General features: G+C 37.0%; 2 protein-coding genes, 1 long non-coding RNA gene and 1 pseudogene across 5 annotated transcripts; 3 read left to right on the top strand and 1 right to left on the bottom strand.

Annotated features, from left to right (window-relative positions):
- The first annotated feature begins 875 nt into the window (after window positions 1-875).
- LOC107692368 (tetratricopeptide repeat protein 22-like) lies at window positions 876-5,424 on the top strand. The gene is made up of 7 exons (XM_016491370.1): window positions 876-1,449; window positions 1,741-1,796; window positions 1,946-2,061; window positions 2,914-3,032; window positions 3,338-3,499; window positions 4,347-4,499; window positions 4,780-5,424. Exons 1-7 carry the CDS (start codon window positions 889-891, stop codon window positions 5,305-5,307), a joined length of 1,695 nt encoding a protein of 564 aa, XP_016346856.1. The 5' UTR covers window positions 876-888; the 3' UTR covers window positions 5,308-5,424.
- A 1,151-nt stretch (window positions 5,425-6,575) lies between these two features.
- Window positions 6,576-13,880, bottom strand: LOC107692369 (probable proline--tRNA ligase, mitochondrial). Of its 3 annotated transcripts, XM_016491373.1 has the most exons (10): window positions 13,682-13,860; window positions 9,570-9,687; window positions 9,288-9,449; window positions 9,093-9,170; window positions 8,855-8,979; window positions 7,658-7,744; window positions 7,321-7,568; window positions 7,087-7,171; window positions 6,849-6,931; window positions 6,576-6,761 (listed from the first exon to the last, which is right to left on the bottom strand). In XM_016491373.1, the coding sequence occupies exons 2-10, from the start codon at window positions 9,667-9,669 to the stop codon at window positions 6,659-6,661; spliced, it is 1,071 nt and encodes a 356-aa protein (XP_016346859.1). In that variant the 5' UTR covers window positions 9,670-9,687; window positions 13,682-13,860; the 3' UTR covers window positions 6,576-6,658. The 3 variants fall into 3 exon arrangements, with proteins under 3 accessions (XP_016346859.1, XP_016346858.1, XP_016346857.1); XM_016491372.1 differs by lacking the exons at window positions 6,576-6,761; window positions 6,849-6,931; window positions 7,087-7,171; ... (4 more) ...; window positions 9,288-9,449; window positions 9,570-9,687 and adding exons at window positions 10,918-11,941; window positions 12,597-13,166 and having other exon boundaries at window positions 13,682-13,711; window positions 13,812-13,880; XM_016491371.1 differs by lacking the exons at window positions 6,576-6,761; window positions 6,849-6,931; window positions 7,087-7,171; ... (4 more) ...; window positions 9,288-9,449; window positions 9,570-9,687 and adding exons at window positions 10,918-11,941; window positions 12,597-13,166 and having other exon boundaries at window positions 13,682-13,734; window positions 13,812-13,868.
- Window positions 13,881-15,028: 1,148 nt separating this feature from the next.
- LOC107692426 (WD repeat-containing protein 78-like) lies at window positions 15,029-19,257 on the top strand (annotated as a pseudogene).
- Window positions 19,258-22,393: 3,136 nt separating this feature from the next.
- On the top strand, window positions 22,394-23,215 carry LOC107692439 (uncharacterized). Its single transcript, XR_001634645.1, has 3 exons — window positions 22,394-22,461; window positions 22,618-22,771; window positions 22,860-23,215. It is a non-coding gene; the product is annotated as an uncharacterized LOC107692439 (long non-coding RNA).
- Window positions 23,216-23,825: the final 610 nt, after the last annotated feature.

Here is a 23,825-nt window from a genome sequence, read left to right on the forward strand (position 1 = left end):
ATGATGGAAATTGCACCTAAAAAGAAAATCAACTGACTTATTAAAACTGAGACTTTTATGTAGAATTGCTTAAAAAGATCAAGATAATTTTTTCATATATTAAAAAAATTACTCATTGTGACATATTAATAAATCTTTCACCGAAAGCATCATAAACCTGCTTAATACGGTATACAGTTTATGTATGTCATTCACAAATAACATGTAAATTACTTTAAAATGAATATATATATATATATATATATATAAACCCTTTAAGGTCTAATGACAACAGGAGGAGGTGAAGTTTACAGTTCTGATAATAATTATTCAGATCTGAGAGCACTCAAACCAGTTCAGATCAACTCAGCACTCAGAGAATTATGAAAAGGGAAATCTTTATCAAAATGCTCATCAGAACACATGAACTTCCTCATGTCTGGTGACATTTGTCTTACTCCTAAGAACTTTTTTCACTCAAACACAGATCAGGAAGCTGTGAAATAACAACAGAGTTACACAGTGCATTTTAAATGTTATCTTACATGCAGAGGATTGCATGATTTCTTTCACAACTGGCAGTATTTAAAGTGGTGTTCTGTTTGGCCAATTCACGGCTATGGCAAACCCTACATGATACCAAGGTGTGTCACTCAAATTCAGAATGTAAGACTCATTCTTTACACAGTTCCTGAAGCAAACACCCATGTTGTCCTTTGAAATTACCATAGTTCATGTAAAAACCACAGTGTCGGGGTGGAGAAACCTGTTACAGGAAGCAAGAAAGCACACGTTTACCATCTTTCCTTACTCATGTCTCATTTCTCCTCCTCTTCAAACCTGTATTTCTTGTCCCACATATAAGTTGTTCTGTCTTAGTCAGGCATTGTCAGTAAGTGTGTGGGGACAATGGAGGACAGCACAGAAGAAGACATTGAGTCTCTGATTGAGGGGATGGCCTACATCCCTGGCCACTTTCATTTGGAGCTGAATTTGAACGGTGAACCCAATGGACCAGTCACCCTTCGGCACCGGGACACCCAGCTCAAACGCGAGAGCCTCAGGGCTGAGCTTGAAGCTGAGACAGGACGTCTGCAGTATGCTGTGCGTAATATACTGGGCCTGTTGGCCTTCCATGTAGACGAACTGGAGACGGCAGAAGAGGCCTTTCGCAGCATCTGCCAAGAGGATCCAGAAAACCTCAATGCCTGGGCCAACCTGGGTTACGCATATGAACGCCTGGGCCGCGAGCTGGAGGAGGGGGAGTGCATGGAACGTGTGGCTGCCCTTATGGGCCCAGAGATGGGGGAGAACCAGACAGACTGCAGGCTCAGGGTAGCACGGTGCTTGGCTGAACAGGCGTACACACATCCTCATGATGTGGAGCTGGAGAGAGACGAAGATTTACAAGAGAGACTGACAGCCGCGCTGATGTTATACAACCGCGCACTCGATTATGGAGAGGAACTGGTGAGCACACCACATATTCTTATGTACAATACAGTACATACAGTATCATTACATTTTTGGGATAGTCATACCATATGATATAACATATACTAAACTTGGCTTGTTATAAAAAGGTCAAATTATCTAATATTTTATGAGAATATCAGATAATTATTAAAATGAGTATTAAAAATGATAAGTATTAAAAAGGAATAAATATTAATAACTTATTAAAACAGTACATTGGACCCTATTTTAAAAGACTTTTTTCAATGTGTAGTTAACTTTGTTCTGTTCTTTTATTTCTGACAGATACCAATAGAGGAAAAAAGAAGTTGGTATTTCAAAATGGCAACAATTTACATAAGGTATTTACATAAGGATTTTTGACATTTACCTGTTAACATCATCAAACATCTTACTGCCTATCTAAGCATTTGAGGCAACTCAGACATTGCTTATAATGAACTGAAACGATAATAGACTTATCATAACCTTTGTTTGTTTGTTTTAATAGGTTAGATGGAATTGTAAGGGATTCGATAGACATTGACCTCACAAGACTGAACTATTTCAACAAGGGCCTCAAGCTTCTCACAGAGACTCTAAAATCGGACAACACACATCTCAAAGGTACTTTTCATAGAGTAGATATGATAAAGATGTTTAATAAAGCAATAAACACAGTCAGCCCCCATGTTCATATAGATAATACCATAGATCAAGGACTGATTATAGTCTTCAGAGGCACCCAGTTGCGAGATCCAGTGTCCAAACAATGCAATTGTGTGGCAAATATTGGATATGAAGTTCCAAATGTGATATATATGTTTATATTTTCATAATTGCATTTGTGTAATACAAAAATATGAAGCTTTGTGGCCACGAATTAAGAATTTATTCTTACAATTTTACATTTTATTAATTAGTTCCCTCGTTTTAGTTAAATCATCCCTACAACTTATTAATTTCTTCCTGCATTTTAGGTAAATCGTTGCCATGTTGTACTAATTGTGTGCCTTGTTTTTAATATACCTAAACCATGGCCACAATTTAAATAAAATGGGGGAACAAATTTGTACAATGTGGCCACAAATTACCAAAAAATGAGGGAATGAATTAATACATTTAGGGAACAAATTTGTGGGAATATGGGAATAGATGATTAATTTGTCATGTGGGGCTTCATACAAAAGAGACTAGTATGCATCAAAACTGCAAAAATATATTCACTGGCAAACATTCATGTTCTTTTTTGTCTGTCTATAATATTGTTACATTTACTTTACTCTCACCTTGAGGGCCCTGACAACCAAAGGCCCCAAAGGAGAAGTGAAAGGTTACACAGACCAATCTTTCCGGTTTTATGTTTCTACATGTCATGCTTGGCTCTTTTATGACCTCTTATCAGTGTCTTCTAGCAGATCTCAGATGTCAAGTAATCATTAAGACAATGTCTTTGTATCTCTCTTCTCTACTTTCTAGCAATGGGCTGGTGTTATGTTGGTCTCATGCTGGAGCGGACGGAGGAGTTCTCCACTGTGCCAATGTCAGTCCATGACTGTGGGTTCTCTGGATCTGACCCTTTGACATGTTACGGATCGGTACTGTATTTCAGCCCTGGAAAAATGTAGAATGTCATATTGTGGTCAAGCTAATAGATCAGATTCCAGTCTTGAGATTATTGGCACACATTTCCTCTGTAGCCACAACATGTATGGGTGTGACGTGTAACTTGTTTCTTGACGCAGGTGTTAGAAAGATGTGCTTAGGCTTATGTTTGATATGATTAAACATAGGCTGACAAATTGACATGCTGATGCATTAAAGCTAATAATACCATGTGAATAATAATGAAGTGTAAAAGGCTCTAAATGATTAGATTTGTTCTCACCGCTGATTTCCACAGGCCATTAAGCTCGCCATGGATGATGCATTCATACTCAACAGGCTAGCAAACGTGTTCTTCCTGTCAGGCAAACTGGAGATGGCCACAGGTATCTGTAACATGGCCCTGAGTGTCCTGCCTGATGCAGAACTCAACTGGCAGGCATACTGCATTCGCGCCAAGGTAAGCAAAATACTTGATTACCACGGTTTCTTTTTTTACATGTGCCTGTAGATGAATGCATTCACAGACATTGAATATGTTGCATTAGCGGTGTATTTGTTTATTTTTTATACCTAATACCTATCTTTGAATAACACCATAGGATAAACTAGTATGACAAAAACACCTGCTCCTGCAAAGACAAAGAAACACCCATTTTGTGACTCATGATAAAAAGTTGCCCCAAAATGTATGGACACTATGTGTGGGTTTTATTGCATCTAAAAAACAATTATGTTAGAACTTCTCCCTTTAATTGGCTGGAATGTTAGTGTATTACATGAGTTCACATTCATACAGAGCCCCTAAAGGGACATGGTGAGAGAAAAAAAAAAAAACATTTAAAAGCTTTGCTCAAAAATGTATTCCACTCGGTGTTCACTTGCAAAACTTTTGCGATGGAACTAAAATAAGGTGGAAATAAAAACTAAATTTCAGTGTATTTTCTAGCAAACAAATACTTTTTGCGAGAGAGTGCAAAAGATTTGTGAGCGAGCACAAAAGCATTGCAATACAACTTTCCTCCCATTTCATTTTTTTTTTTTTTTTTTTTAAGTCCCCTTAAAGGCTCTGTACATTTACACAGGTGTCCTTCCTAGCAGAGTTACTACAGGTGTAACATTTGACAAGCAGAGAATTAATTTTGAACAGTATCAATTGTTTTATTATCTAAAACAAACTCAAATAATTTTTGGTTCCAGTTGATTTTAATTTCTTCCCACAATTTTTTTTCTTTTCCTAATCTTGTTTTTAATAGTTTTAATGTTCCTCAAAATATGTATTCTTTGCCATCAAACTTTTTCTCCAGCTTGGTGTTACCATATATGCAAAAGATCTTGATAAAGCGAAGTGCGGCCAAGGTGGCATTCCTGACCGTCAGATTCTGAAAGAGGCCCGTGCTGACCTGGAACGTGTTCTGGCTGTGCGACCCTGCTTGAGGACTCATTTGGAGATGGGTCAGGTAGTTATGAGTGCATAAAACATACACTATGGTCAAAAGTTTGGAATAAGTCCCTTATGCTAAATAAGGCTTTATTATCTTTACTATCACTTTTTATCAATTTGATAAATAATACTTGATGAATAAAGTTTCTTGAGCAACAAATCACCATATTAGAACACATTTCACAGTATTACAATTTTTACTGCATCAAATAAATGCAGCCTTGTATATGTATATGGTTTAACTACTACTAATATAGTTAATAGTTTAAGAGCCTTCATCTCTCCCCTTCTCTCAGGTTTACTACTACATGGGTGTGGACGCCCTGCAGGAGAGCCTGTTGGTCGATGAGATGGCGATAAACCAGGCCCTGGTCAGTCTAGCTAGAGCTCTGCAGTGTCCTCTGGGCTCTACAATCTCTAAACTACAGCTCCTGCGGGGTCGCTGCCTGCTGCTGAAAGGAGAGGAGCAGAATGCCATTGACTGTTTTAGGAAAGCACTTGAACTGGAACCTCCCAGCATCCAAGACACGGCAGTCCTGCGCTGCATGCTACAGGCTATTCTAGTGAGCTTCACCCAGAGCGGGAACGACACAGGTCATGCTATTATCCAATTAGAGGAATGTTTAAAGCAGGCGGAAGAGCGATATGGAGCAAACGTTGTTCAGACTGAGTTGAAGGCTCTGTGCCGAGCACACACAGATGAGGTGACAGAGCTCTCAAAAGATCTGGTGAGGAAGGGGAGGTTGGAAGTGGTCAGAAAGTTGCTGAAGAGCATACAGCCACAAGGGAAAAGGTTCTCAATGGGAAGGTCCATGTCTATTTGAAAGAGTCTGTGGAACAATGGAAAGGGACTCCAGATAATGTTCTGATGGGCAATTATGTGATGTCCATGAGTTATGCATGTTAAGACAGGAATTAACAATAAAGCTACTCATTTCAAATAGAGGTATTCACTTTTGGTAATGCTGAGTGATGGACAAGGGAAATGTGTTCTAAAATTCTAAATGTATTACTATGGTGTTAAAGTCCAAAAAGTTGTTTTGGATTGTTGTCTTCATGGCATTTTTTTTCAAGAGCCAGTTAAACAAGAAATAAGTGTTTAAGCCTGGAGATGTACTATGGGGTTCACAAGCCTGAGACCACATTGAAAATCTGGGACTTTTTTTTTTTTTACATTTATAAAATAGGATTTTAAAAATAAAATAAAAACTTTTCATTAAAACATTGAATAAATACTGCACTATTTCTGGGTCACTAATAAAATAAGCAAATTTGTGAAATTGACCATGTGAACCTCTCAACATTCTCAAATCACGCTGGACAACACAAGTTTTACACAAATGTGTGGTTCATGTCAGCTAGAATGCTGCTGTCAATAACAAAAGCCTAATTTAAATTGTGCCAATATCTCTTGTAATAAAAAATGTCATTATAAATATCATAAAAGTACGGCTTATTGGAACCATATGGCAACTCAATTTCATCATGAATATATTTTTATTTAAATCACAGATTGTTTTATGTGGTTGAATTAAAGCTCAGTAAATGAGGTCTGCATTAAACAGTAAACAATAAATCAGTCCAGCACTGGTTATTAATGTTGTCTGAAAGGCTATAACATCTTTGAGTCTAGTTTATTTTATCATAACAGGAAGCTTTCTGAAAGCAATACTCCACCTAAAAATGACTTGTGTTGTCATTTATTTCAAAACCATATGACTCACCTTCTTCTGTGGTACATGAAAGATATTTTAAGAAATGTCTCATTGTTTTCTGTCAATATAAATGGAAGACAAAGGTCTCAAATGTTAATATTTTCTTGTGTTCCGCTGAAGAAATTAAGTCATACCAGTTTGGAACGACATGAGCAATGGTAAAAATGCAGAGTTAAATACTGCAATATCTAAAAATCATCTGTATTTTACACCTGTAATACATTTTATATTTCAAATTGCACATGAAATAAATTTTTCCCCCTCAAAAATGATTGGGGGTTGGGATGGTACATGCTTTTAAGGTGAATCATTGACGTTGCCGCAAAAGAAATCCACTTCAAAGTTCTGCCTCAATCTTTTTGAGTTTTCTCAAGGGGTGGGGTGAGCAGAAATGTCCTTAATAGCAGGAGGGTGATTTATAGTCAAGGCATTTAAAGTCTTTTAAGGTCCAAACAGAACATCATTTCAATCTCTGGACCTTTTTTTCTGATAAAAACTGCTTAGAGAATGGAGAGCCTGATACCAGCACAATGAAACTAGGTGTCCCTGCCTTCACAGAGCACCTGGAAAGAACAAAATATAGAGAGAAAAACATCAGAGCCCTATTCAAGCAGTGATAAAACTACTTAGAAGAAATTCCTCTGAAATACCTTTGGTGCTGAAGAATGTTAAGAAGTGACTTTTCAAGATCAACTTGATAAAGGTTTCCTTTTTCAGGATTCTCAAGAAACAGCTGGAAAAAAAAAACTGAGGTTACAAAAAAAAATCTTTTGGAATCTTGGAATCACATTTAATTTAAATTCTAGCATCAGAGGATGGGTATGGATCAAAAAGGTGTCCACCAGTGGTGTTCTTTTTGTCTCTTTGTAGATTTCTTTGTATACCGACCTGTAGATTTTGAGGCTGATATTTTCTTTCTGAATCCCAGGGGGGAAGCTCTTCACCAAACATAACTGCCAAATGGTCCATGAAGCTGAACAACACAAAATTAGTGATTATAAAAATCAAATCTATATGCAGATTTTCAATTTAAAGAATAAATCAAATTCCAGAAGCAATTTAATATTTAGGCCTCCCTTCCTAATAAAGGATACACATTTTGATAATGACTTTTTAACAAACCTGGAGTTCTCGCAGAAAGCAGATATGAAGTCCGTCTGGCTGTGCTCAGGGTAGAGGAACAGCACTGGCCAGTGAAGGACTCCCTGCTCATCCATATAAACACGAGCTCCTGTGGCCTCCTGCGAGCCGATTCCCTCAAGCTCCAGATCAGCCAGGGCTCTTGATGCACCTCCATCACCATCATCATCCTCTCTGTCCGAACCCCTGTTTTGAGAGGGTTTGGTCTTTAGAAGTTTAATGCCACGCTCCTAAGTAAAAAACAGCCATTAAAGATTTTACTCTTTTAAAACTCGGTTTAAAAAAATACTTTTATAATTATACTTTGCATCTTCAGTACCTTAATGGCAGCTAACAATGCTTCTTTCTCATTCTGCTCCTTCTTCGCTTTAACCTTTGCCTTTCTGGCATCTCTGTCAGCTTCCCTCTACAATACAAATACAAACACAGGAGCACACACAGCAAAAAACAAATGAGATTGAAATAAAACAAAAATGTAGACAGTTGCATAGTGAAAGAATAAGTAAATTTGCAAATAATAAGATGGCAATTTACAATTACAAATAAAATGAAGAGTTTAATTATAATAACTGGAATTTAATATTAACATGTTTACATTACAATCACTTTATCACATTAATTCTGTAAATTCTTAAATGCTTTAAAGGAATAGTTCACCCAAAAATTAAAAATTGCTTAAATTTTACTCACCCTCAGGCCATCTTAGATGGCTTGAGGAGTTTGTTTCTTTATTGGAACAGATTTGGATAAATCAGCATTACATCTCTTACCAATGGATCCTCTGCAGTGAATGGGTGCCGTCAGAATGAGAGTCTAAACAGGTGATAAAAGCATCACAATAATCGAAAAGTAATCCACACAACTCCAGCCCATCAATTTATGGCTTGTAAAGTGAAAAGTTGCGTGTTTGCAATAAACAAGTCCATCCTTAAGACGTTTTTTAATTTCAAACTGTTTCGACTATCCATAATATTGCCTTCTCCAGTGAAAAAATTGTCTTGTCTGAATCAGGAGAGAAATATGCCCAAATCAAGCACTGTTTGCAAGCGAAACAAAACAGTTCTAAACAAATATGTCAGTGGATTTTGATGTGAGAGGATAACAGGGGATGGACTTTTTCACTGGAGGAAGTGTTATTATGGGTTATGAACTGATATGTTGGCCAGAAGATACGGTTTAAAATAAAAATTAAAAATATTTTTTTTAATACAAACACAGCTTTAGACTTCACAAGATTGATACACTGTGGTGTGGATTACTTGTGGCTTATTGTGATGTTTTTATCAGCCGTTTGGACTCATTCTGACGGCACCCATTCACTGCAGATCACCAGATCAACTGGTGGATGTAATGCTATATTTCTCCAAACGTGTTCTGATGAAGAAACAAACTCATCTACATCTCGGATGGCCTGAGGGGGACTACATTTTCAGCAAATTTTCATTTTGGGGTGACCCATTCTGGATTTAAAGGATTAGTTCACCCAAAACAACATCTTCCTGTCAGGCCTTTCTACCTTCTGTTTATCTGCTGTGGCTCTCAGCTCCTGTAGTTTGTTGTCGGTGGGAAGCAGCCTGAGACCTTCATCACACCATTGCAATGCTCCTGCATAATTATGCAGCTCAATTGAGCACTGTGCACCTAAATACACACACACACAAAAATTACACAGATATATATACATATGTAGTTTGTACATATTTATTTTCTGTACAAAAAACAATTGTTTTCTAAGAACTATAGACACAACTCACCTCTGATTATGGCTTTAATGTGGTCTGGCTTCAGTTTCTTTGCAGCTGTGGCATCATTCAAAGCCGAACGCATATTTCCTGGAGGAAATAGTTAATTGCATACATCAAAAAGGAAAAACTTAATTATTCTTTCTGAGACATTTGCAAGGCAACTTTAACATAGACCTGTGTGTGTTTGGGGAATAGTGACTGTACCTAAATGGAAATGTGCAGCTGCACGGTTTGTGTACAAAATCGCATTGAGTTCAATATCCATACAGTTCTTTTTCAGTCCTTCTGTGTAAGACACTACAGCTTTCTTATAATTCTTCTCCTTAAAGTACTCATTCCCCTCATCCTTTAGGCCTCTGACTTTCTCTGAAGAAAAAGAAAAGGTTCAGTTGTAATGTATTCAATTGTCATTTGAGGGAGGTACGTTGCTTACATGAAGAAACAATCAAAACAACGAGAATGTAAGAAATAAAGTGCTCCGCACACCTTCAGGTGTTCGGTCATCATCATGGATAATGGACTGAATGCAGGCGAGATCAGGGTGTTTCTCTGGGTCTATGTTTTCTGGGGCTGTCTTCATAAACATGGGCACCTTATTAAACTCCTGCAAGATATACTGTATACTGTTCTGTATTATATCCCACGTAAATTAATGGGGTACTGCATGTATCTTAAAACGTTACAGTGTGCAATGAGTATCCGCTATTAGGAGCTAAACAAAAAAACTCCAAAATAACAATTGTGAAAAAACTGTAGCAAAGAACCACATGGCCTTAGCAAGCAGCTGTTCCTGTGCTGCTTGACAGACACACGTGAGAGACGCATTACTGCCACCAGCTGGTCTGGAGTAAAACAAACAGCTACTTTATGTCTGATGATAAAGTCAATGATACCAAGGATAATGATGTCTTTCAAGGAAATTAAAATACTTTGTAATTAAGAAGGTATAAATTCAAGTGTTGATCAAATATTTAATTGACCATGTATTTAAATCAAATTGAAATCAATCTTAGCAAGGCATGGTATATTGGCCTCTGCACCAGATGTACATGTCAGAATTCCTGTTCTGAGAGTTAAAATGAGAAAACTCTCCCAGATAAAAATGAAAATTTCCCTCACAAAAATAAAGAAGGTAATGGAAATATCAGTAAAATGTCCTATCAAAAGGAATCATTTGAGAACTTTTGGCCATTTTTATTAAGTGCTCATACTGATTTGAAAATCAGTATCATCTGTGATGAAGAGGAAATGGGAAATGTACAGTATGTTTTTACGCTACAAACCCCAGCCATATTTAAATCACATCAGTGATGCCAACTAAACGATTTTGTTGCTGTATATTTAGTGACTGTATAAACTCTTTTAGCAATGAAAAATCTAGCGACTTTTTGGACAAACTCTGTGAGTGCAAAGTTTTGCATTTTGCACCGAAAATAAAACAACATTAAAATAAATAAATTGTAAATGCAAACAGCCTTTTTGGGGAATTTGACTGTGTTAGAATACACTATATGAGCACAGAGAGTAGAAAAGAAGCAAACAGATGTAAAGGGCTGACAGCAGGCAGAATGAAAATTGATGTGACAATGTATTAAATATGCTTATTAGCATATGACATCAAGCTACTTTTCAAGCAGGCTTTAGCTACTTTCCATTAAAGAATTTGGCACTTATCTTAACTAGCTGATAACATGTCATTACTGAGTTCATCTCTGTTTTGTTTTTTTATTTTACCAATGCTTTAAATTATACTAAATTAAATCATACTTAGTGAATCGTGGTGGCTCTATATTGACAAGAACAAAATCACAAAAACATTACAAACAAACCCAGTTTATTATCAATATTTCCTTGTTATAGCATTACAGGGATTTCCACATCTCATACTTTTATTACAGACACAAGCAATGATTGAATTCTCCTGAACATCAGTAGCCTGTAAAATGTACACAAAAACTTTATTAAACTTTAATAGATTAGATAGTTTCAGCTTTACTTAAAAGATCCACTAGGCCCTCTTTACTAAGGAACATGGTCTCGCCACTCTGCTGACAAATCACCTCAAAGCTGGGCAGATCCTCCAGAGCTTTCTGTCCTACCACTACCACATATGGATATCCTAAAACTTTTGCATCCTTCAGTCGTTTTCCAATGGTCATCTGAACCCTGTCATCCAGTACCACCTCTCCTCTCAAGTTGGGTAGACTGTTTCCCAAGCTTTGAGACAGTTTCTCAGCCACTAGTGTGGCTTCATTTGCTTTGCTGCCCTTTTTAGGTGGAAGGACACACACTTGATAAGGAGCGATCAACCCAGGCCAGCGAATAGCATCCTCAGATGACATCACCTCTATAGAAGCGGCAAGTATTCGAGTGACACCAAGTCCAAAACACCCCATCTCAGCCACTGCGGGCACATTGGATGCATTAACGAACAGGGCCTTAAACGCCTGTGAATATTTTGCACCGAGGTAAAAAGTGTGCCCCACTTCGATGCCTTTGGATTCAGTCAGTGTGCCCGTTTGGCACTGTGAGCACTCAGTCTGCCCTTGTTCCATGGTTTCAATGTTGGCAGAGAAGCCACAGTTCCCACAAACAAGTAACTGGTCTTCGCCAATGTCTGCAGGCAGCTGAAACTCATGGGAAAGTGTGCCTCCTATGTTGCCGGAGGCGGCCTGTACCTGCACCCACTTCAAGCCCAGTCGGTCAAATATCCGTCCATAGGATTGACACACAGAGTGGTATGTTTGAAGAGCCGCCTCTTCATTAATGTCAAATGAATACATGTCTTTCATGTAGAATTCCCGGCCACGTAGGAGCCCAAACTTCGGCTTCTGTTCATCACGGAACTTGCGCGTTACCTGCAAGGCATAACCATGTTATCTACATATATACATAACAGACCTACACGAAAGCATCTTTAAAACAGTAGTCAGGGCTTGACAATAAGGACTGCTTGATGGCCTAGGAAAAATGAAATGAAAGATACTCGGGACAGTTGACGGAATTGCTACTGGCCCATTTGGACAATTGCCATGTCGTTACAAAAGTTTACCCAGACAGCATGCAAATACCGAATCTTCTTGCTTTTGAACGGACAAATATACACTAAATTAGGTCAAAATGCCAATCTTGGCGAGTATGGTTTTTTTTCATTGGTTCTATTGTATTTATTTGTGCTATTGCTTGTAATTTGTTTATTTGTTCTTATATTTAATACTGACTGTTTACTTGTTTTTAATAATTTATTAACTTAATATTAGCTAGGCTAGTAGTTTTTGTTGTGGTATTGAAATTGGAATATCTAAAATGTTGGTGTCATAACCTTATACAGTATATTAGAATACAAGGTTACATGTGTCAAAAAACAACAAAAACAATAACTATTTTTTCATTTTATTTATTTTTTTGTGGCAATTTTGGCTAGGAAAGTAAAAATTTCAACCTAAATCTGAAAAATCCTTAGCGTTGAGCCCTATTTTTAACAAAAGCATCAGTGAAGCCCATTTTTAATACCTGGTACAGCAGAAGTGGCAGCTTCCTGTAGGATACTGTCGTCTGGGAAGCAAAAAGCTCTGTGACTGCTTCTTCATGAGTCGGTCCGAGGCAGTATTCAGCATTGTGCCGATCAAGTAACCTGAACATCTCTTTCCCCATAAGCTCCCAGCGGCCACTCTTCTTCCAGAGTTCTGCACTGCACAATGCCGGCATGTCAATTTTTTGCCCACCGATCGCATGCATTTCTTCATCAATGAGCCGAACCAGCTTCTCCATGGACCTCAGAGCGACTGGTAAGTAATAGAAGCAGCCAGGGTTGGAGGGATGGATAAGCCCTGTCTGCAGCATCAGTCTCTGGCTGTGGCATGTCATGTCTCCTCCCTCCTGACCTTCCCGGAAGTTGGACGGCTGGAAGAGGCGAGACACGAGTGGTGGTGGAATGGTTGGTTTGGAAGGGACAGAGACGAGGGGAGAAGTGTGGATGGTACAGCTGATGTAGCTTCTCTTTAAAGCTTTGAAGAGAGTCCTAGGCAGGAGGGTTGGGAGCTTGCGATGACAGTGATGCATAAACCCCTCCATTTTTTGAGACTTTTAATGAAAAAACAAACCAAGAACAGCTTGAACAAACAAAGGTATGTGTTACAGTGGAAAAATTATTATTCCACACAGAGTATGCACCTGCAGAAAATTATGGAGAAATGAAATGCCTGTTATTCATAAAAATATAAAAATAAAAATTACACTGTATGAAATTTCAGACATAGTCAAAAACATTTGAATATTTATCTACTATATGCTTTACTGATTCATAAAATCGTGAGGACTAAGGTATCCTTGTGCCTCGGAATATATATATATTTTTTTAAAAGCATACGTTTATGAGAGAGAGAGAGAGAGCGAGAGAGAGAGAGAGAGAGAGAGAGAGAGAGAGAGAGAGAGAGAGAGTGAACACTCTGCTGTACATTTCAGGCGAAACAAATACAAAAAAATGAGCTTCAGAATTTGGTACTTTTGCTCTGATTAACCTGCTGTCAATGTGACTGGCTAGACGCAAACAAACATGCTCATTTATCACAGAACAAACGACAAAATACCAAACTTACCGTGAGCTAAGTTTTGCGTCCTGCTTATATCTATAAAATCGTGTCAGATAAATCTGAAATCATTAATAGGAAAACGATGATTGTACACATAAATAAAAACAAACTATTCTCCATATGACAGAATGATGACCTTCTTCTTCTGGTAAATCGTGCAGCGAACAATTGCGCCACACCGCCGCCTGCTGCATGGAAGTCGAAAAGTACATTGTACTTCTTCTTCTTCTTGTTTTATGGCCAATAACGACTTAGGAGCATTATCGCCACCTACTGTACTGGAGGTCAAGTAAACTTTCATAGGTGATGAGTCTGAAATTTGAGTACCAAAAAAAATTTAAAAAACACATTCAAAACACCCAAAAACCATGGTGGATGTTTCCTATTCTCTCCAATCTATGGCGCACTCAGATCACATGCTCATGCTAGCGCTGCGTGTTCAGCTCCTCTAACACTCACAATTAGCTCTTCATGCCCCAGATTAGGTAGAATACTCCCATCCACACATATTATAATCTAGATCCTAAACCTGAGTCATAGATATATTTAATTAGTGCTCTGTATACCTGTCTATCCATTAAACCTTTTCCTAAAATATCTTCATGTGTCAATCTTTCCTCCCCAAAGTGACTAAATAATGGCCAGGACGCGTCCTGGTAAAATGGCACGTATGGTCACCCTACTCTAACACTCACAATTAGCTCTTCAAGTACATTGTACTAGACTAGTAGGAGGCCATTTAAACACTTTATTATTAAATCTAGTTGAGCCTGCCAGTCAGCATGTCACCAGTACATGCGTAATTTATGTATATGAGTTTTAAAGTAGTATCCTAAGGTTTGACATGCTATTCTACTACTAAAACTATTTTTAAACTGCATCTTATGTTGGCTTGAATATGTTTGTTTACGTCTCTGCCTCAGCCTTGGCTAAAGCATGTTTTATTTTCTTCCAGGTCATCCAAAACACTGAATGTATCTTCTGGAGTATTTCGTGTGAATCAAAGCATCACAAAGACCATAAACGCTTCACTTAGTGGAAAGAGCTTCAGCTCAGCAAGTGACAGTAAAGTTCTGGACAAGAGCTTGGCCCAGACACCAAAACACACTGTACAGGTAACACCCATTTGGGTGTTTTATTATGAATATGCATGCAGTACTATATTCCTTATATTATTAGTTTGATTAAAAACAATTTAAGAATAACTTATTCATTTTTGTACTTATTTCACAAGGTGTTTGATGAACATGGGCAGAATGTCACTCCTCATCCATTATATAATCCAGATCCTGGGGTTTTACAACCTAAACAAGGGAAAATATATTTCCTGCACATGATACGTCATGGACTACCATGACAGACTTTCCCTCGGTAGCCTTCCAGACCACCAACCAACGCAAGCTTTACTGGACCATTTACAAGGTAATTGAGGGGAAATGTACTGCAAAGAACTATCCCACTTTTGTTGCTATAGTAACAAACAAGTGATCTCTGCTTTCAGGTCAGGTCTTTTTTTGGGAGCGTTTCAGCATCCAGAACAAGCCAGAGAGCAGAATCAGTGACTGATTAAACTAAAGACTTGTTAGTGAAACCAGACTTGTCCAGCAGTCTTTCAGGTTTTTATTTTCATTCACATTTTTATTTGCCAAGTTTCCTCATTCATTATCTGATGAATTAATGTTTAATTATAACACTCTGTCATTCCACTACATTTTGGTGTGTTTGTTTGCTCCATACAGATGTTGCCATCTTTGCATTAAAAATTACATAACTGAGCGAATGACACTTAATGATAGTGGTCATAAACATGCATAAAAAACCTTCATATTCATGACATGTGTCATGTCATGATTATGAAGGTGTCATGTCAGTCTTATGCACACCCCTTCAAGTAAAGTGTAACCAAATAATTTTGATATAAACATTCATATTTGCTTGAATATGTATACTGCTATGTTGAACAGACCCAGACTGTGCAGACACAAATGGAGGAGGAAAGCTGGACAGAGCACTCTGAAAACTCCCTGAGTTATACTAAACTAAACAAATATACTAAACAAAGTACCTTGTGCAAACAAATGACAAACAAATGATGCACTTTTTTTATTGAAAAGTGTGTTTTTAATTGTTCTTTCAAATAAATAACACTAATATTTTATAGTCTAATTCAAAAACATTCATACATTCATACATGTGGTGTAAGTGCCCCAAAAGTTATTTTTAGCCACTGTATTTTTTCCCTGTGTTTGTATGCCTTAGCATGTCATATCATCTTGTGTTTCTGTGAATATTCTTTAAATAGGTTTGTTCATATCTTTCAGTGGCCTGACCGAATCTTTCATTGTGAGAGTGGAGTCACTGCGCTGGATTTCTCAGCTTGTAATGCCAGTCAGTTGGTAGTAGGCATGTATGATGGCACCATTGCCTTCTATAATGTACAGACTCTTTCTGTGTACTGTACAGAGCCATCTGTTATGTTACAGACACCCATCATTGACAGCAGGTGGGGCTGTGAGCATTCCTTTTTTTGATCAGCTACAGGAAGTTACAGGTTGTAACATAGTTACAATAGGTTTTTATACATCAGTGGTTCTCAATTAGTGGGTTGAGACCCCCCACCACCAAAAAAATAAAAATAAATAAAAACATCTAAAATTGTATGCATATAGTTAGGGTAGCAATATAAATATACTTTAGAGAAATCAAAGACCATACATTCAACCAAATTCTAATTTGTCTAAAATCTAGCCAAATTAGGTAAATGTCAACATCTGCCTATTTATTCCTCATATTCAGAAGATTCATTTATAAGACTGGTAAATTACACTTATGTATGTAATTTTGCATATTGCATTTGTTTTTTATGATATGGAATTCACGAGAATTTATAAATTTCCATGAGTGATTTTAAGTAATTTTTGTTTACTTCTGTATGATAAACAATTTTGGTACTATGTTGTCACTTGTTAAAAAAAAAAAATGTAAATAAATTAATAAATAAGCAAAACCAGTTGAGAATCACTGATCTATATAACCTGAAAGTCATTTGGTGCCTTTATGGAGCGAATGCACATCAAAACTGTATTTTTGATCAAATTCATTATTGTAGAAATATTACAAAGATCCTTATACAGTTGCATAAACTTAGTTAAGATGGTGTCTTAAGAACTAGTTTGACCAACTAGCAGTTAGCCAAGGGGTAATGACTCATTCTTTTATTCAAATGAGACCAATCTACATTTTTTTGTAACAGTGATGATCAATGATTTTTTGAACAATGATGATCAGTCTTAAAGAAAAAAATTAGATGCCTAACTTGTAAGACTAGTCTAAGCATTTTATGTAACTGGCCACAGATCTTTATTTTTTTAGTGCTCCTTATGCTGTTGAATCTGAATTTGAGTTGACAGGATTGAAGTCATTGCAATATTGGAACACTGTTTGTGTACACAGTGACTGCGCTGACATGCACACGTGTCCAGTGTGGCAGCTCAGATGGGTGGATCATGAGACAGGTCTGACTGGAGAGGATAAAGGGGAAATGCTCATCTCTGTATCAGGTGATGGAAAAATCAGCAAATGGATCCAATACAAAGGCCTGGAATGTGTTAGTATGTTCAAATGGAAAAAAAGTCATCACTTAATCACCTTTATATTTTTCCATTTTTCACTCTAACACAAAATAAGAACAAAAAAAAATGCCTTTAAATTTCATATTAAAGTCATATTTGTATTAAGGAGCAATCACGTTTACCTATGCTCTTATGAAATTTTTGCAGGCAAAATCCAGTCATTTCAGTAGGAATCTGTGTGATTGCGAGTCTTGCATAAGGACAGAAAAGTTCCCATGCAGATGTGATTACACCTTAATAATGTACAAACAGGGCCTAAAACTAACATTTTGCCACACCTGCAATGGCCGGTAAATAAATATTTTTTAAAGACTATGAAACATTTATGTATGTAGGCCTATTTATTTATTTATTTATATAACACTGTTTTATATACCTGCCAACGCTGATTTTTACTCACATTTGGAGCTTGGACAGTGTAAATTTTAGGCCCTGTGTACTAATATATATCATGAGGATACATTGAGACTATAGCACAATACTGACAAGTTTAGCTGCTTTTAGTTAAAATAGCCTAATTTCTGTATGTTTGAGCCATGTGTTGACTAATTTGTAATTTGCCTGAGTTAAATCTGATGAAAGTAAAGTTGCCTAACATGATAATGAACAACCAGCGGTGGAACCCGAAGATCTTATCCCTGGCTCCGGGACTGTGTTTCGGTTTCCATCCTAATGTGAGGCCTACATTGAGACTTGTTGTTAGCTCTTGCACATGCCTATATTGAGGCTTGTCAATATTCGACAGGATTCAAAAATCTACCTGGCTGGAACAGAGGAAGGTCATAATGTGCTCTTATTCATATGAGCAATTCTTGGGAACTTACAAAGCCCACACAGTATGTAAAAATGTTTGTCTCATTTTTAAAGTGCCTTAAATGCTTATTGTTGCAAAACCGGGTTCTTCATGTATCTTTAAGCATTGAAACTTTCTTTTCTTTCTCATCTATTCACTCTGCACCTTCCCCCATGGGTCCAGTCTATAAGGTAACATGGTCACTGTTCTGTCCTGACATTTTGCTAAGTTGTTCTTCAGATTGGACTATTTATCTGTGGAGGCAGGACCTCCCGAAACCTGTGCTGGGGTTCACCTCTGGTCAGAAGGTTGTGTTTGATATCATGTGGTCCCCACACTGTGCTACTGTCTTTGGAGCTGTCAGTGAGGGCAAGGTGGAGATCTGGGACCTGAGAGTCAGCAGGTAAGATCTTATGTTCTTCTATTGAATAACGTTTATCATTTATAATAATAATAACATTATTAACAACTAATATGGGTTTTTCATTTTATTTTAACATAATTTTTGGTGCTCAGTCTTTCTGTCCAGAAGTTTACAGTGTACTCCATTTTTTAACAGTCTGGACCTGACGATTGTGAGCATGACCAGTCCAGGAGTGAATCCGACGGCTCTGCTGTTCACCCCTGAGACAGACTGTGTTCTGGTGGGGGACAGTGAGGGGCAGGTCACTGTGAACAAGCTGAAGAACCTGCCAGCTGGAGGCAGCACACAGGTGAAGCCTTATCTGTTCAGTTCTATGTTGTTCGATCTGTGCCATACTCCAAGTAACCCATTTACTCAAATGTGGAAATCATTTATAGCTCTTGTGTAGGTGGAAATGTTGGAGGATGTAATTCGGTCCACACTGTCCAGCCAACACACATTAGGAAAGACTGACGGAGGTGCATAGGAGGGTCAGGCTGTTTGTCTTTACCTCTTCATCATCATAATTTATATTCTCTGGCAGACTGAGCGACTCCATTTTACATAACAATGGGATTACAGCACATTGCCTGTTTGTGCCTTATTGTGCTTCTTTGTGGGAATAAATATACTCCTACAAAACAATAAGCAATCTTCTTAGGTAAATGTCTAAAAACCTAGACTAAATGTCTAAATCTTCCACTTAATTATAGTATGGTGAATTATTTGTAATAACAGAGATAACAGGCTTGTATTTCAAACAATATATTTTTGAAAGCATTTTTGCATTTAAGTATTGATTGGTAAGGAACACATTTTTTCCCACAATAGTCAAAGTACTATACTGTATTGTCATATGGTAATGTTTTTTTTTCTTTCCATGGGAACCACAGACAGAATGTAAGTGTTTGTTCTATGGTAATGGACAGACAGTTTTATTACCACTAGGCCGCCACATATTACAGCTTATCTACAACATGAGGACCACATCACACTTTTAGAAATGACTCATTACTGAACTGTTTTTCTCTCTAACATCTCTGAAAAATCCATCATCTAAGCTTTTTAGTACAAATCAAACAATTTAGCGAGGAAGATGCAACTCAGCTTAAATAAGGGAGCTTTTAAAAAGAACAGCTGTGACATTATGACAGGAAATGGATCCTGCTTGTTTACTAATGTATATGGGACTTTTTATCCATATGGCATATGGTAATTTTACATTTTAAAACACTTTCCCACATGGGGTTTTGTGTTGAAGGACAAGTTGATGTTCATAAATATTGTTTTGATTATTATATTATATTATATTATATTATATTATATTATATTATATTATATTATATTATATATTAAGTATGATTTTTTCCCTGTGTTTGTATGCCTTAGCATGTCATATCATCTTGTGTTTCTGTGAATATTCTTTAAATAGGTTTGTTCATATCTTTCAGTGGCCTGACCGAATCTTTCATTGTGAGAGTGGAGTCACTGCGCTGGATTTCTCAGCTTGTAATGCCAGTCAGTTGGTAGTAGGCATGTATGATGGCACCATTGCCTTCTATAATGTACAGACTCTTTCTGTGTACTGTACAGAGCCATCTGTTATGTTACAGACACCCATCATTGACAGCAGGTGGGGCTGTGAGCATTCCTTTTTTTGATCAGCTACAGGAAGTTACAGGTTGTAACATAGTTACAATAGGTTTTTATACATCAGTGGTTCTCAATTAGTGGGTTGAGACCCCCCACCACCAAAAAAATAAAAATAAATAAAAACATCTAAAATTGTATGCATATAGTTAGGGTAGCAATATAAATATACTTTAGAGAAATCAAAGACCATACATTCAACCAAATTCTAATTTGTCTAAAATCTAGCCAAATTAGGTAAATGTCAACATCTGCCTATTTATTCCTCATATTCAGAAGATTCATTTATAAGACTGGTAAATTACACTTATGTATGTAATTTTGCATATTGCATTTGTTTTTTATGATATGGAATTCACGAGAATTTATAAATTTCCATGAGTGATTTTAAGTAATTTTTGTTTACTTCTGTATGATAAACAATTTTGGTACTATGTTGTCACTTGTTAAAAAAAAAAAATGTAAATAAATTAATAAATAAGCAAAACCAGTTGAGAATCACTGATCTATATAACCTGAAAGTCATTTGGTGCCTTTATGGAGCGAATGCACATCAAAACTGTATTTTTGATCAAATTCATTATTGTAGAAATATTACAAAGATCCTTATACAGTTGCATAAACTTAGTTAAGATGGTGTCTTAAGAACTAGTTTGACCAACTAGCAGTTAGCCAAGGGGTAATGACTCATTCTTTTATTCAAATGAGACCAATCTACATTTTTTTGTAACAGTGATGATCAATGATTTTTTGAACAATGATGATCAGTCTTAAAGAAAAAAATTAGATGCCTAACTTGTAAGACTAGTCTAAGCATTTTATGTAACTGGCCACAGATCTTTATTTTTTTAGTGCTCCTTATGCTGTTGAATCTGAATTTGAGTTGACAGGATTGAAGTCATTGCAATATTGGAACACTGTTTGTGTACACAGTGACTGCGCTGACATGCACACGTGTCCAGTGTGGCAGCTCAGATGGGTGGATCATGAGACAGGTCTGACTGGAGAGGATAAAGGGGAAATGCTCATCTCTGTATCAGGTGATGGAAAAATCAGCAAATGGATCCAATACAAAGGCCTGGAATGTGTTAGTATGTTCAAATGGAAAAAAAGTCATCACTTAATCACCTTTATATTTTTCCATTTTTCACTCTAACACAAAATAAGAACAAAAAAAAATGCCTTTAAATTTCATATTAAAGTCATATTTGTATTAAGGAGCAATCACGTTTACCTATGCTCTTATGAAATTTTTGCAGGCAAAATCCAGTCATTTCAGTAGGAATCTGTGTGATTGCGAGTCTTGCATAAGGACAGAAAAGTTCCCATGCAGATGTGATTACACCTTAATAATGTACAAACAGGGCCTAAAACTAACATTTTGCCACACCTGCAATGGCCGGTAAATAAATATTTTTTAAAGACTATGAAACATTTATGTATGTAGGCCTATTTATTTATTTATTTATATAACACTGTTTTATATACCTGCCAACGCTGATTTTTACTCACATTTGGAGCTTGGACAGTGTAAATTTTAGGCCCTGTGTACTAATATATATCATGAGGATACATTGAGACTATAGCACAATACTGACAAGTTTAGCTGCTTTTAGTTAAAATAGCCTAATTTCTGTATGTTTGAGCCATGTGTTGACTAATTTGTAATTTGCCTGAGTTAAATCTGATGAAAGTAAAGTTGCCTAACATGATAATGAACAACCAGCGGTGGAACCCGAAGATCTTATCCCTGGCTCCGGGACTGTGTTTCGGTTTCCATCCTAATGTGAGGCCTACATTGAGACTTGTTGTTAGCTCTTGCACATGCCTATATTGAGGCTTGTCAATATTCGACAGGATTCAAAAATCTACCTGGCTGGAACAGAGGAAGGTCATAATGTGCTCTTATTCATATGAGCAATTCTTGGGAACTTACAAAGCCCACACAGTATGTAAAAATGTTTGTCTCATTTTTAAAGTGCCTTAAATGCTTATTGTTGCAAAACCGGGTTCTTCATGTATCTTTAAGCATTGAAACTTTCTTTTCTTTCTCATCTATTCACTCTGCACCTTCCCCCATGGGTCCAGTCTATAAGGTAACATGGTCACTGTTCTGTCCTGACATTTTGCTAAGTTGTTCTTCAGATTGGACTATTTATCTGTGGAGGCAGGACCTCCCGAAACCTGTGCTGGGGTTCACCTCTGGTCAGAAGGTTGTGTTTGATATCATGTGGTCCCCACACTGTGCTACTGTCTTTGGAGCTGTCAGTGAGGGCAAGGTGGAGATCTGGGACCTGAGAGTCAGCAGGTAAGATCTTATGTTCTTCTATTGAATAACGTTTATCATTTATAATAATAATAACATTATTAACAACTAATATGGGTTTTTCATTTTATTTTAACATAATTTTTGGTGCTCAGTCTTTCTGTCCAGAAGTTTACAGTGTACTCCATTTTTTAACAGTCTGGACCTGACGATTGTGAGCATGACCAGTCCAGGAGTGAATCCGACGGCTCTGCTGTTCACCCCTGAGACAGACTGTGTTCTGGTGGGGGACAGTGAGGGGCAGGTCACTGTGAACAAGCTGAAGAACCTGCCAGCTGGAGGCAGCACACAGGTGAAGCCTTATCTGTTCAGTTCTATGTTGTTCGATCTGTGCCATACTCCAAGTAACCCATTTACTCAAATGTGGAAATCATTTATAGCTCTTGTGTAGGTGGAAATGTTGGAGGATGTAATTCGGTCCACACTGTCCAGCCAACACACATTAGGAAAGACTGACGGAGGTGCATAGGAGGGTCAGGCTGTTTGTCTTTACCTCTTCATCATCATAATTTATATTCTCTGGCAGACTGAGCGACTCCATTTTACATAACAATGGGATTACAGCACATTGCCTGTTTGTGCCTTATTGTGCTTCTTTGTGGGAATAAATATACTCCTACAAAACAATAAGCAATCTTCTTAGGTAAATGTCTAAAAACCTAGACTAAATGTCTAAATCTTCCACTTAATTATAGTATGGTGAATTATTTGTAATAACAGAGATAACAGGCTTGTATTTCAAACAATATATTTTTGAAAGCATTTTTGCATTTAAGTATTGATTGGTAAGGAACACATTTTTTCCCACAATAGTCAAAGTACTATACTGTATTGTCATATGGTAATGTTTTTTTTTCTTTCCATGGGAACCACAGACAGAATGTAAGTGTTTGTTCTATGGTAATGGACAGACAGTTTTATTACCACTAGGCCGCCACATATTACAGCTTATCTACAACATGAGGACCACATCACACTTTTAGAAATGACTCATTACTGAACTGTTTTTCTCTCTAACATCTCTGAAAAATCCATCATCTAAGCTTTTTAGTACAAATCAAACAATTTAGCGAGGAAGATGCAACTCAGCTTAAATAAGGGAGCTTTTAAAAAGAACAGCTGTGACATTATGACAGGAAATGGATCCTGCTTGTTTACTAATGTATATGGGACTTTTTATCCATATGGCATATGGTAATTTTACATTTTAAAACACTTTCCCACATGGGGTTTTGTGTTGAAGGACAAGTTGATGTTCATAAATATTGTTTTGATTATTATATTATATTATATTATATTATATTATATTATATTATATTATATTATATTATATATTAAGTATGATT

Source organism: Sinocyclocheilus anshuiensis, unplaced genomic scaffold (genome assembly GCF_001515605.1).
Source record: "Sinocyclocheilus anshuiensis isolate Anshui unplaced genomic scaffold, SAMN03320099.WGS_v1.1 scaffold70, whole genome shotgun sequence".
NCBI lineage: Eukaryota > Metazoa > Chordata > Actinopteri > Cypriniformes > Cyprinidae > Sinocyclocheilus > Sinocyclocheilus anshuiensis.

What these genes read in the sequence shown, in the direction of transcription:
- LOC107692368 (XM_016491370.1), top strand. Translation starts at nt 889, where the DNA reads ATGGAGGACAGCACAGAAGAAGACATTGAGTCTCTGATTGAGGGGATG. An exon ending in CTTTGACATGTTACGGATCG is followed by an intron (nt 3,033 to 3,337) that starts GTACTGTATTTC and finishes TGATTTCCACAG; the next exon opens with GCCATTAAGCTCGCCATGGA. An exon ending in CTCATTTGGAGATGGGTCAG is followed by an intron (nt 4,500 to 4,779) that starts GTAGTTATGAGT and finishes CCCTTCTCTCAG; the next exon opens with GTTTACTACTACATGGGTGT.
- LOC107692369 (XM_016491372.1), bottom strand. Translation starts at nt 13,157, where the DNA reads ATGGAGGGGTTTATGCATCACTGTCATCGCAAGCTCCCAACCCTCCTG. An exon ending in TGCCACTTCTGCTGTACCAG is followed by an intron (nt 11,942 to 12,596) that starts GTATTAAAAATG and finishes TATGCCTTGCAG; the next exon opens with GTAACGCGCAAGTTCCGTGA.